Source organism: Alexandromys fortis, unplaced genomic scaffold (assembly GCF_014885135.2).
Source record: "Alexandromys fortis isolate MF-2015 unplaced genomic scaffold, M_Fortis_MF-2015_v1.1 scaffold_22, whole genome shotgun sequence".
In the NCBI taxonomy this organism is placed as follows: Eukaryota; Metazoa; Chordata; class Mammalia; order Rodentia; family Cricetidae; genus Alexandromys; species Alexandromys fortis.
Genome location: NW_026067900.1, coordinates 7,882,521 through 7,897,507, shown reverse-complemented (window position 1 = coordinate 7,897,507; position 14,987 = coordinate 7,882,521). Strand labels below are relative to the sequence as shown.

At 40.1% G+C, this 14,987-nt stretch overlaps 1 protein-coding gene across 3 annotated transcripts in view; it reads right to left on the bottom strand.

Moving 5' to 3' along the window:
- The window catches only part of Wdr72 (WD repeat domain 72), a 187,406-nt gene that overhangs the window by 114,312 nt on the left and 58,107 nt on the right, over window positions 1-14,987 (bottom strand). For all 3 annotated transcript variants that reach the window (XM_050125831.1, XM_050125837.1, XM_050125847.1), the window contains one exon: window positions 10,269-10,471. In XM_050125831.1, coding sequence (XP_049981788.1) covers window positions 10,269-10,471 — 203 coding nt within the window. The remainder of the gene's footprint in view (window positions 1-10,268; window positions 10,472-14,987) is intronic.

The following is a 14,987-nucleotide window of genomic DNA, read 5'->3' as shown; positions in this document are numbered from 1 at the left end:
TTTTAATAAATAAAGCTTGCCTAAGATCTAAAAAGCAAAATAGCCAGCCACTGACCAGTCTTACAGACCAGCTAATGGTAACACATACCTTTTATCCCAGTAGCCACACTAGTTTGCCATAGAAGCCGGGCGATGCATGCCTTTAATCCCAGCCCTAGAGAGGATTATAAGACAGGAGGAAGACAGTGCTCAGACACAGTCTCATTCTGAGGTTCCTGGAGGCAGGATCGCCATTTCTGACTAAGGTCAAGGTAAGAGCCTTGGCTGGCTGTTATGCTTTTCAGATCTTCAGGAGGAACCCCAGTTTCTCTCTCTGAGTTTTTATTAACCATGCTTCAGTCTTTGATTTAAAATGATCAGCTGACAAACCCCTGATACATAAGTTTAGTGGGCAATCTAGATTCAGATGAGTGTTAAATTTGGGTGCTTGTATTACCCATGGAGTAATAACCTCATTTAAATCTCTGGATGACCTCATAGGAAGTCAGGGCCTGTGCTCTTCTCTCTGTATTCTAGACATAGCTACATGCTCAGTGCCAGACTGTGGGGGTTGCAAAACAGCTCGGTAGAGGAGCTAGAAAAAAAGAAAAACAAAATATTTGTTACCAAACATGAGGTGGAAAGGGTCGAGTTTTGTATAGTGACCAGAAACCTCTAAGGAGGTAGGGGAAGAAAAGAATTGATGGTGAACAGGGCTTTGTGTTTCATAAGCTTTGGGAAGGACTTCAGCAAAAGCACATCTAAGACAATGGGGGGCGGGCACCATCAACAAAAACCATACAGTGTTCAGACCTGTTTGGGTATAAAATTACGTACACAGGAAAAGAAAGTCCCTGCTGTCCATACGGCATCCTGGGAACATTTAATATCCATGAGGAATAATGATAGTTGGAGGAAAAGGTTCTTTGGCTGTTTACATTTAGGATGAAGATGGCCACCTAGCTTCGAGCTGTCGCTTCAGAGACCTGAAGGCACTTCCAGGATGCCACTGTGAACACTCCGTCCTGAACACTCAGTTGGGAATACTGGCAGTTTCCTGATGAAACACAGTCGGACTCCGCATCAATAAACAAAGCGAAGGGCTTAATACATTTTGTTTTAATAGTTCAGAGGAAATATTCCACAAGAATAAATGCTTTTGTCCGGAGAACTGCTTCCTGTAACATGTTTGCATTTTCCGCTCCTAGACACAGCATCGGCATACGTCACTGATGCCAGCTCTGCTCTGTTCTGTTTCCCTAAATGGGCTCGGAGGGCGTGCTCAGTCAACAAGGGACAGGGCCAGCTTTCAATAAAAGAGATCTCTTTCTCCTCTCCTTTCCTTCTAAATCCTTTGTGTTAACCCAATATCCAAATTTCTATAATGTTACTTCTTATTCTTGAAGCTGGCATTTAGTATGCCAGTAATAAATAAAATACCCCTCTTTGTATTTTTTTTATTATTAGCACACTGGAGACTAGTGTGTTATCATTACACAGAGAATGATTTCACATCATTAAAAAGATAATGATTTTACCTCATTCTTGCTATATACACTAGTATGTATCATTATGAAGTATATGCTAATGTGTATCATTATGAAGATAATGATTTCAAGAAACTTCACCGACAGAAACAAGTTGCTTAAATGGGACAGATCTGACCTCGGGGGTGGCAGTGCAGGGGGAGGTGGTATTGAAGAATTTCTACTTTATCAGATATCGGTTCTCCATGAAGCTGAATAGCAGATAAAACTTGGAAAGCCATGTTTTTTTTCCCTTGGTGTGTGTGTGTGGGGGGAGGGTTGTTGTTGTTCTTTTGTTTGGTTTATTTGGTTTTGTTTTTTAAGAGAAAACAATTTAGAACTGAAAATAAAAGGAAAAAAAAGAAACTAAGAAATTAGTGAAGGAAATGTTCCTAAGTTGTCATGACATGTCACATGATCATAGCATGCATGTGCTCTAAAACAATATCAAGTTATTCATGTCAGTAAAAGCAATTTTAAGACATATGTAGTAAATCTCACTAACCATGTTTCCTGATTAAGATGAACACAACATGAGATGCCTGATTCACTTAACTCTTCTTGGTATTTCTGAATTGATACTCCTCCCCGCAACACACGCACACACAAGTTAGCCAGTAACCCTAGAGAGAATTTAGTTACAGGGTATTTTAAATACTCCGGAGCTTCACATTCCCAACGGGACTGATGGGATACTGTGTGGGGAAGGGTCCCGAAGTAGAGCCAGGCTGCAGGGAGCACTGTGAGATAGTATAGACATTTATTCATAGAAAAATCTTCCAAGAGAATTAACAAAAGAGATAACATTCGCAGAAATCAAAACTGAGCAGCAAAGCCCTTCTCTGGAAGAAATCACGATTGCCTATCAGCAATTATAAAAACAATAACGGTGACCTTGGTCTGCCTTAAAGGTCTTTGTTCACAATTGAACCGTCAGCTTTATGAATTTTCAGATGCTGTTGCAGTCAAAGATTCAGTAAGTGCAGAGTTGGCCAGTAACACGACCACAGCTGTTTCAACCGACCCCAGTGAAAAGGCATTTGAGAAAGGACACATCACACTGGCATTTTCTATGTTAAAAATGACAGCTCTTCCAGATTCCACTCAACGCGCTTTAGATGAAGACTTATGACATCTCAGGGAAATACCAATAAAAATCCAAAATCACATACAGTCAAAGAAAGAAATAATTTAAACAAATTCTATCTGCAACCCTGGGAGATCAATAGTCAGCTAAAGGTTTTCATAACTCGAAATGTTTTATGGTTCAAGATTTTACCTTAAGACATTTTTTTTCTCTCTCATCTCGCAGATGCAATTTTATTTTCTCTGCCGTATGTTAAACATAACGTCTGGCAATAAGAGAGACACCCGATCAAAAAGGAAATAATAGAGAGAGAGAAGGAGAGGAATCCTAGTGTGGAGTTATCGGAATTAAAAGATTCAACAGCTATTACTGCCAGTCAGGTATCATAGCAACCTTGTACGATTCAAAAAAAAAAAAAAAAAAAAAAAAAGAAAGAAAAAGAAAAGTACTAGAAAAGCCCCTAAACCTAGTCCCCAAACCTGCAAGGCTGCTTTGGGAACATAATGTTGTCAACGGCCACAAAAGATTCTGCTATCCATATTTTAAGAAATAAAAATAAAAATTACACACAGAGAGAACGGAGGGAAGGTAGAAGACACATTGATACGTAAATATCGAGAAGTCATTGGTCTGAGTCTGGAACGTCACCCCGAATTCCTTCTGCTTTTCCACTGATTCTTTTCTACAGAGGACAGAGACTCCAGGCTCAACTGCCCGAGAACTGTGACTCAACAGGAAGGAACCAGGACGTGGAAATCGTATCCTAAAACACCACTTTGGTTCTGTCTGTGGCAAGTCTTAACTGGAAACTCAAAGTGGATTGCATTTAAAACAATATTTAAGCTCCCACTTCTCCACCCTCAATAGCCGTTGATAGGTCCACGGAAGAGAAAAGAACAGCTTCCTAGAAGCAAGAAGCTGATATTGATTTTTTTTTTTTTTTTTTCAGCAGTGAGTCTCCCGTTCTGTGTGGCTGCTGTCAAAGGCAATCTCTAACAGCTGGAGTCAAATTGTACTATTTAGAGAAAGAGCCCTTGTCAAGTGGACCGTAAGTCCCCCAACAATACGCTATTCAAATGGCACTTTGCCACACAAATTGCTGGCGGGCTGAGTAACCCGTGGCAGTGACTGAGGCCAGTATCAAAGTTTCATTTTGATGAGAGGTTTTACTCTCACACATTAAGCAAGCTTTTTTTTTTTTTTTTTTTTTTTTTTTGAAGACCTATGAGGCTATCTATCCCCGGCCCCCGGAATGCTGCAAACAATTAAAATCTGTTTAAATACATCAACGGAACCTGACAACATTAATATGGATCTGGTGTTAACTGCGTTTGTCACAGGGGGAGGAGCGATGCCCTTCTGGGGCTGGCAGCCCCCCTCCCCCGGCACGTGCAGTACAAAGCTGGGCTCTGGCCAGCCGTACACCATGAAATAGGCGCTTTTTCCTTTTGTAACTCCGATTTACATGGCTGACGAATGTTTAGATTTGAGCGAGGCTTTGAAGTCCTCTGAGGAAATTCAGGGTGGCTCCTGTGCAGGAGGCCGGCAGCTGGAGTTACTTCACCATGCTTATTCTTTCTGTGGGGACCGGACCTCCTGAGGTAGTTTTGAAACAAAGCTATGATCGCCTACACTAGTTTTTCTCGTGATTGAGGCAACTTTCTGAATAAAAAAATAAAGTCTAAATTCATCTTACTAAATGAAAGATAGTATTTTTTTTCATAAAGAAGTTATTTTTTAAGCATTATCCATTGAGGAAGCTTTTATTTACCTTACAGAACCTCTGAGAAATGGTTGCCTTCTGTCAAAAATACCCCTTGCTGCATATATCGTTCAAAAAGCAAACTGTTGGGCCCACATTGCCACTACCAGAGGTTTTCCTATACTGCCTGAGGTGGGCGGTGTTACCATTCAGTCACTGTGTTCTACATATGGATTAAGTAAAGTTAAATATTTAAAATGAAAATTTTGACACTAAACTTATAGAGCTCAGTGTTTTCAATATTTAATGAAAATGACTTTTCTTGTGAAATTATGCAAAAATTTACAGGTTATTTATACTTTGATCGCCTATCAAAAGGGATACCACCCAGACTCCCTGCCAATCAAAGAGGTGGAAAGAATCATTCTACATGGGGAAATTTATCTTTTTAGATTTTAGTATATGTGTACACATAGAGAATTTGTGATTATGTATACACGTGTATGCGCAGTACCTGAGGATGCCACAGAGGCCGGGGATGCCCCGAGCTTGAGTTGCAGGCAGTTGTGAGCTGTCTGGCATGGGTGCTGGGAACCACACTCGGGTCCTCTGAAAGATCAGCAAGCACTCTAAACCACTGAGCCATCTCTCCAGCCCTTTATTCTCAAATAACTCAAGTATCTTTCAACAAATACTACCTACTCTTTTCTAATGCAATGCAATATTGATAACTGAATATTCAAATGAAATGGTGTTAAACTACATGTAATACTGTCTCGGTGAGCTTTAATTTAATATTTTAATGTGAATCTACAGGCGAGACTTTCAAGTGGCCTTATTTTGTCCTGTTTTGTTTATTTTGTGTGTCATGAAACAAAACAGAAAACAAAAAGCAAAAAACAAAAGTAGATTTTGGTTTGGAGTCTTGGCTCAGTGGTATACTTAGTGGGACACATTCTGCTCTTTCAGTCCCCAGAACCCATACCTTTGTGAGGTGCTTCACAACCACCTGTGACTCTAGCTCCACGATCCTATGCCCAACTCTGGCCTCCATGGGCACCTGGGCTCATCTGCACACACACACACACACACACACACACACACACTTATACACATATAAACACACATACACACACACTTGACTGAATTCTGAAATCTTAATTTGCAGGGTGTTTTGTGGTTGTTTTTATCTGTTTGTTTGTTTTAGAAAGAATGGTGTTCCCCAGCACATACAAGTACTAGTCTCTATACAATAATAGAATTTAATGTATTGGCACAAACTATTCCAATTTACACTCCATCATATATACACATGTATAAAAACCTATACAAAAATATATGAAATTAAGATAAATGACTTAATTAAAATTTCAGACATGGATAAAAGAAGAGTTACAGATTCTTTATCCAGGGCCTCCTGATACTTCTACATGTTCCCTGACAAAGAGAAGTTCTAGACCATAGATCAGCAAACAACAGTCAGTATATTACATCTGAGCCACTGCCTGTTGCTGTAAGGTAAAGTCTTCCTGGATACCCCACGGTTACCCCAGTGCTCAACAGCAGTGGTACACATTCTATTCTTTCGGAAGTCCCCAGAACCCATGCCCATGTGAGGTGCTTCACAACCACCTGAGTAGGCAATGATCTGAGCTGTAACCCAAAAGCAGTCACTCCTTGATTTTACTGAAGGAGTCACATAACCCTTTTCATGGTCACCATTGTCTTCAATAAATAAAATGCAGATCACACTTACGTTTTTAAATTGCCCACCAGTCATTTTAACACAACACAAATAGAAAGTGAGTAAAGTTGGTTTAAATATTTTTTATTTCATCTCAATATTCAAAATAAATGTGTTTAACATTTTGTGCTGGTATTATTTCAAACACCAACTAGTGCTGCCCTGCGTTCATTTTCATGTCACCACATTAGGCATGACAGCTCTAAGCTAGCAAGCAGGCAGGGAGCCAGTAAGGGAGAGAAGTTCTGCTCGGCTCAGCAGAGTCCTTCTCAGATAGCTACTGTGAATGCATAAGTCGTGGCAATTAAAATAATCCTGGTTATCCCTTTACCCATCTTGTAGATAAGAAGCACAGTAAAAAACTGAAGGTACACACACACACACACACACACACACACACACTCACGCACGCACGCACAATGAAAATGCACCAACTAACCAATGAGCAAAATGGGACTTTTCTCTTTAAAATACAGTGTAGCAGCAAAGATCCCTGTCATGTAGCAATGATTTTAGCCCAGTTGTTAAATCCCTACCTCAAAGCTAAATTTCTCCCCCTGCTATTAAAGTAGATTCTATCCTGCTTTATCCTCTGCCCAATCTAAGGAGAGTCAACACACAGTATTGTATCCCATAAATCCTTTAAGACCCTGACTCTCCTCCTCTGGTCCCAAAGATCTTCTCTGTAGAGCAGCAGAGATTCAACTCCTCCAGAAATTCAAAGCGCATATATTTCAAAAATGAGTTTTATGACATTGTCTGTTCTCTTCATAATCTGGCCTCCATTTATATACACACCCCAAATGCATGAAGAAAAACTGAACAGAACATTCTAGAAACATCCAAATTTGGCAACTTTGAGTTCTAAATGCTTTCTTTCTGATTAAATTGTCTAGTCCATTGCTTCCCAGAAGTCTGCCTGTGCCTCTTTAAAACCAACACAGGCACAAACACAAAGCCGTCTTAGATGCTCTAAAGACTTCTTGTCCCTCATTTTCCTCACCTACAGAATGTATGTGATTCACACACTCTTTGAAAATTATTTTCTTATGAAACTCATGAAGCATTCACTATATTAAGAGCAAATCACCTATGGGCTGGGAAGATGACTCAGTGGCGAGAGCTCTTCTCTCACGAATGTGAAAAAGCTAAGTTTGAGTCCCCAGAATTCAGAGAAAAGCTGAGAACACCATCACACATTGGCGGTCACAGTGCTCCTATGGTGAGAGGAAAGGCGGAGAATCCCAGAAGCTCTCAAGATATCCACCCTGGGGGGCATCCATGACAGCAAACAACAAAATGACCTCATGGCAAGCAATATGGGTGGCAAGGACCTCCACATGGGCGCCAGGACATGTATGCCCACACTCTCACATACATATCACATGTACAGAAACATAGATTAATAACACACCAGTTTATCTTTGAAATCTTATACTTTAAAATGAAACAATCTCACTAGGCAAGTGGTAGTGCACACCTTTAATTCCAGCACTAGGAAGTCAGAGGCAGCCTGGTCTATGGAGTGAGTTCTAGAACAGCTGGGGCTACACAGAGAAACCCTGCCTTGAAAAGCAAAACAAACAAATTCACGAGCAAACAAATAAATAAATAAATAAATAACAAATAAATAATAAAAATAAGACAATCTCAGCACCCTGGCTCTAAGAAAACCCTAAAATAACACATGAATAGAGGACAATGAGGACATCTCATACAGAACTGGAAGTGGACCAGAGAAGCACAAATACAAATACCCACAGCCACCCCACAGCTGGTGACAACAGGAGCATGTAGAGGACAGAGGTGACTCCCCTGTCCTCTTTACTTCTCCACTACAAAGAACACAGGCTGAAAATTGTAGCCTGCTCAGGTAAAGGGCAACAACTAGAAAATAGAGTGGAAATCAGTCTATAGAAGAAGGAAGACAAGACCAGGGCATTTTATTACTTCTTGAAGTCAAGAAAGAAACAAAATTATATAGAGAAAATGAAATGTGTATATACTGCTACCGCGACCTGAAGGATAGCTCAGGGCGTGGGAAAAAACAGCAGTCAGTTTACCTTCGGGGAACCCAAGCAGAAAAACCTAGTGAAAATGATTTTATTTTCCTACAGACCTGACACCTCCGACTCTGAACCACACAGATCAACAGACACCTAGCTCTTGCCTGTCATTCTAGAAGAATCCCTACTCCACTATTTGTACACTTATTGTGCAAACTGGTGCATTTCTTTATGACACTCTCAGACCCGGGGATCTAGCATCTACTCAGGTTCACCCCACATGGCCCTCTCCAGCACGTTCCTGCTCCACTACGACAGACGGCAAGGACGCTGCACTGGCATGGGAAAGCACAGCTGGGTTCCGGAACTGAACCCGTTGATCCAATCATGTACAGGATTCAAAAAAAAATTTTTATCACAACTATATAAGTATCCTTAAAAACAGCCTGTTTTCATGTTAGAAATGCTGACAATTAGGGCTGGAAAGATGGCTCAGTGGTTAAGAGCACTGGCTGCTCTTTCAGAGGATCTGAGTTCAGCTCCCAGTACCCACATGGTGGCTCACAACTCTCTGTAACTCCAGTTCCAGGGAATCTGATGCCCTCTTCTGGACTCCATAAGCACAGCCTGTACACAATGTCCATGAATGTAGGCCAAAATAAATAAATAAATAAATATAAAGTGCAGATTTTGATGACCTCAAAATAATGAAAAAGTACAGAAAATAAGCTGTTATCCCCTAGTTTAGAATCCGAAGAAGGAGAGCATAAACTGAAGCAGGTTGTCTGATGAAATAGTAAACAGAGAAGTGCAGGATTCAGGGGCTTTTCACTCTAGTTTAATCATGACCTGGGGAGATGGTGGCCTGACAGTGTCTGACTTTCAGAACTCAGTGGACCAATACCCTGATGCTGGCATAGCAAGGACCACAAGGCTCTGCATCAAGATCTGTGATGTGCGATCATCCAGCTTTGAGACTGGACGATCCGCCAGCGTGATTCCAGCACTGTTACTTGCTCACTGTCCGTCGTGCGAACAGCCTTCAAGTGACACATGTACTGTTAGGTGTTCGGTTGGCGTTTGAGATCAACAATTGCTAGACTCAGATAAGATTCACATCAGGTCCCTAAACCTGTAAGGTGGTGTGCAAGTTCAGATGTGTGGCTTGGCTTCCATTGCTTTGATGAATGACAAGACATCTTTTGTTTCTAATACAAATGTGCACACAAGATAAAAAATGGGATCAAAGCTAATTCTTCATTAAAAAGCAAAGAAATAACAGGAAATGGGAAGAATATGCAAATCCCAATTTAGAAACCTTCCTTCCCACACGTCCACAAGAAAATTTTAATTTTATTTACATTATTTCCAACTATGTGTAAGAGAGTTATGTGTGTGCAGCATGGCTCTATACACATGTGAGAGCCCAAGAAAGACGGAGGTATCAGATCCCTGAAGCTGTAGTTACACACAGCTGTGGGGCCCATGTGGCTGGTGAGATCTAAACTTGAATATCCTAGAAGAGCAGTAAGTGCTCTTGATCATGGAGCAATCTCTTGAGCCTCTATTTTTGGTTTTCTAAAATCCTTTAGGTTCAAACATGTTACTGAAAATGTATATATGAATTATTAATTAGTAAAAATAATTTATAGTGGCAAAAGAGCAATAAAACATAGACTTTATAGTAGCCCTTAAAATTTCAGAAATGTATTAAGTAATATGAAGAAGGTATTTACATGGAAAAAACTAGGTACATGCATAAAAATGGCATGGGTAAAGATGCTAACAAGACAGCATGAAGGATAAAAAATGGAAAATAATATCTGAAAGAAACTAGATTAAATCACTATCACATGTCTACAAAGAAAAATATTAAAGATAGCTTAATAATAAGCAGCAAGTCGGAGTAAAAGATACTAAATGTATTGAACTAAAGAATTAAAATGGATCCAACTACAGAATATAATCACCACCATTGAAAAACACTTATAATTTGAGTTGACGGAACAGTAACTTAATTTTTGATACGTTGGAAACTCTTTTGTCACAAATGTCATTGCAAGGATGTCATTCACTTTGGTGTTAAATGTCCCCCATCCTGTTCCACCCAACATTACTGGACCAATGTCATCATCTGCTTCCTTGCTTTTGTGCCGACAGGTTAGGGCCATGTTGCATCTTACCCCGGTTGCTGTCTTGTAGAACACTGGAGATGTGGACTCACCTTACAAGAAGACTCCAGCTGCAGACCAGGGCAGGGCACCAGCCCAGACTGGTGGGAACTGGAGGACCTCTGCTCTGCACCTTTGTGCTTGTGTGTCTCTGAGGCCACTGACAGTGTAGGCTCAGCTCTGACAAGCGGCACGTCGTCACCACGGTTAAGAATAATCCTTGCTCTTTCCCCTGTTTCATGCCTTTCCAAAGTGCCTAGAAAACAAAATTCAAGATGCAAAACAAAGGTAAGTAAAATATCTAACAGAGTAGAACAAAGAGACCTCAAAGGATGTTTTCGTAGAAGGACCTTGGATCTTTAAGCTATCATTCATGCCTTCTTACAACAGAAAGAGCCAGTCTGGGAACTTTGTCTAGATAGTTTAAACTTTGTCATCAACTATAAAGCAGTGGACTTGAGAGTGTACCCCACCCCAAGAGTCTTTTTATCCACTGGAACCAACAGTCCAAGGGTCTCCATGACTAAAACCCATCTTACTATCCCGTAGGAAAATAAGCAATAAGGAACAGTTATGGAATATTTTTGTGCTGTCTCCTAGTGTCCCAGCTCACAAACAACAGAGACTCTGGAGCGCTCATCTGGGGTTCCCAGGTTTGCAATGTTACAGCTGCTAATGTGTAACTTACTTAAACAATTAGGGTTGTTAAAGACACTGAGGCTTAGGGTGCCTCTGCCCTCACTCAGAGCACCCCAGCTTTTGCTGTTGTTTTTATTGCTGGAGTTTGTTACCGTCAGAGCCTTTCTTTGTTTTATTTCTTATGTTATTAGAACTGGAATTAATCTCCTCTGCCCTCTGACATCCTTCCAGCTCCAGGAGTGGTGCTGACAACTCCAATTTAAAGATAAAAAGAACAAAAGTATAGGGCTAGAGAGATGGCTCATCAGTTAAGAGCACTGGCTGCTCTTGTAGAAAGAACACTGTCTAGGTTCTGAGCCATATGGTGGCTCAAAAATACCTGTAACTCCAGCTTCAGGGAATACAATGTCTTCTGACATCTGTGGGCACTGCACTCATGTGGAATACATTCATATATAGACACACATACACACATACATGTAAATAATAAAAATAAATCTTTAAATAAAAGAGCAGGTATAAAATTGGTTTACTAGAGTTGACCTGAGGTGTTGCCTTATGCTTACCAAACAAGTATAAGGACTAGAGTTCAGATCCATACTACTCAGGTAAATGCCTGGTAGGCAAGGTAGTGTACCTGTAATTCCAGCATGCAGGAAACAACACAGGGAGTTCCCTGCCTAGTTTAGCCCAAGTGGTGAGCTCTGGGTAAAGTGAGAGACCCTGGCTCAGTAAATAAAGAATAGAACAAACAGAGAAGACACGAGACATGATCTTTTGACCTCCAAACATATGCACATAAAAGTGTGCCCATACCAAGAAAATACACATATGCATATAACACACACAGACTCATTATAATGCACACACACACACACACACACAATGATCAGAAGACTGGAGAGCTTAGTAGCAAGGTTCTGCCCAGCTATAAGGGCCTCAGTTTAGAACCCAGCACCCCAAAGTCTCTTTAACCATAGCACTATGGGAGGCAGAGACAGAAGGATCAGTTGTTGGCTGCCAGCCAGCCTAGCCAAAACCCATGAGCTCCAGGTTCATGGGGAGACCATGCCTCAAAGAAACAAACATGCAGAGGAATAGAGGAAGACTCCTAACACTGTCCTTGGTTTCTAAACCCATGCACAGGTATACTACACACATGTATGCACACTACACTCATATACACACATGCACATAAAAAAGGAAGCATCAGAAAACAATTGACAAATAGTCAACTGGTTTTGCAAATGCAATATCATGCATTCATTGAGTAAATTAATCTCAATGTCTGCTTTCTATCCTCTGAGTTCATTTGTATTATTAATCTTATATTATGTATAATGCATACCCAACTGAATAAAAATTATAAGAAATTGAATAATTAATACCACATTACAGATTTAATTTCATATTATTTCTTTCCCACCAATGGGGAAAAGTTGTAGTATGTGTTAAAGATAATTAATTCTCACTGATAATATTTTAAAAAGATCAAATACATTGATTATCATGTGGAAGTGTTAGTAAAAATTATAGATCACTCTTTCTCCTGATAAGGAGCTAGGTGTGTGAACTGTATGTCAATTACTCAGCCTATCTCAGGCTTCTCCTCCCTCCCCTGCCAACTCCATCACCATTAGCTGGTATTCAGCACTTTAAGCTGGTACTGGCCATCATTCTGTTACACTAACAGGCAGAATTTTAGTCCCAGGAACTCTTGACAATGTTTTCCCATTGTAATCATTTTACATTTGTAAGAAAACATCCTGAATATCAACTTCTAGATATAACTTTCCAACCTCTCTTCTTCCATGACTATTCAGATACTGTCAACAAAGGATGCCAGCAGCAACATCAAGAAAACCTTTTCCCTCAAGAATGACAGAAAGAAAAGTTTATCAGATCAATGACTTCAGCTCATCTTCCCGGAAAATGACTGCATTCCATAATTTACAACCATAGGATTCGTTGTCTTTCTGAGAAACCTCTCTTTAAACTTGATATCAACCTGGATAGTCTGCTCGTGAGTCTTTTGTGGCTACACGATGTGCTATTTGGAAAATATTTAAAAATTTTTTTAAGTCTTTCTAGGTTATCTGGATCTAATTCTGTACTCCTGGGTTTGGCCTCTCAAGTGGTTGAGAAAATGGGTGTGTGCTATCCTGCTTGGCTTTTGATAATCCTTGAGAAATAATTTATTGGGCTTTCGTCACATAGTTTTGTGCCTTACACTGTCTATTTTTCACATTCATGTATTTCATCCTAAACTAAGTACAGCCATCTCTTGAATTGTCCAGACATAACCACAGCTTACCCACTCAAGTGTATGGCTGTCATCTCCTGCTTTTGCACACACAAGTACCTAATCTGTTTCATCTACTGTACCATCAAACGTGACCTGTTTGCAACATATACTAAGCAAGAATGGTTCAACCTCAAAGTCTCATGGCATTGCAGGAGCAAGAGACATTGAAGACTAATTTACTGTAGTGTGTAAAATACAAATATTCTATTCTAACCCTAAGTAAATATCTCCCAACCAAATAAAACACTTGGTATTTGGTTTTGCTGATAATAACTCTTTACATAGGAGCTAATTCTTTATTGTAAAATTTCTTATCAAATTATCATTCTTCTTCCTCCTGATTAATAAGCCCTTTTAAATCACTTCCCAGCAGAATCTATGGAATTTACAACACTCAAGCACATTTTTTTATATTGTTGCAGGTATCTAGATAAAAGAGAATAACCACAAGGAAGACTATAGGTGTGTTCTTGTGCGAATTCATCCCCTGGGAAGTGTAAACAAATCTACCCGCTGCAACCTCCCCAGTGACAAACCAAAGTATCATTCCTCCAAAGTTCCCCTTGGGACACCAGTGAGTTTATTGGGCCAACAGACAGAGCATATTGAGGGCTATGAGGAAGGAGCTAAGCGTGGATGACTTTGGCAGATGCACTTGTAGATCTGCACTCAGCATGGAGGATGGCTTCCCTGCGGCCCACAGTCCTCCTCAGTTAACTTTCTCAGGCCTCTATACTCTAGTGCCTAACCTAGATTCAAGGCCGGAAGCAATTAGAGCTGAGTTGTGTACAATTGCCTGCGAAGTGTGGATAGAAGTTCAGTTGCTAGTCCAACAGTCCCACCTCCCAAGCCCCTCCTTCTGTGAAGGGATGGGAACAGCAGCCCACAACCCTGATCATGTTAGATGCTCTCAGGAAGACAAAGCCAAACTCAGGAAGACAGGCACTGCTTCCCAGGGAGGACGATGATCTACAACAGCTGCAACATCCCCAAGTGCTGCCTTTGCTTCCTAATAGCAGAAACTCAAGGTTACAAATCACTTCATTCAATCCCAACTTCAAGAAAACTTCTGTTTTTCCACGTAAACCCAATGATAACCCAAACTGGTTTCCATTCCATTCCATTCCACGAAGAGCTTAAAGGATACACTCTTCCCTGAATCGTTCTGGACACAACAGGAAATGTGTAGAACTGCACTTGATTAAACCCATGCTATCTCCTACCATCTCTTCTTTGCAAGTAGGTGTGTAAAAAATACCATGAAATCTATATGGTGTAAAGAATTGAGGCTAACCTGGGCTACATAGTGAGTTACAGAGCAGCCTTAAATACAGAGATAAACTTTGTGCCATAAAATAACTCAAAAGCTCTTCATATAAATGCTTTTAAGATATTTTCCTGTAAATATCATGCATTATTACTTTATATTTTATCATTACAAGTTTTTGACATAATTTTATTTCAACGTAAACTGTTCTCTGTAACTCATGGCATTAATAGGTATTAGGTTTTGGATTTTCAGAAAAGGATGTTCAAATGACACAGAAATGTGAAAGACTTTTGCTCCTCAGAATTTGGGGTACAATATCCTCAGTTTGTGGTATACAAGAGAAAAACCATGAGAAAAGATCACTTAAAACAATTATCGCCTAGAAAGGGCAAGGTATTTTGTAAGGGATCCAGTACTGTATTTTCTTCCAAGAACTTAGAAAGCCTTGTCTCTCCAGTTATAGACAATCTAACTCATAGCACACAGTCTGTTTGGTTTTTTTAAGTACATATATATATAGATCTATATATATGTATATATATATATATATTTGTGTAT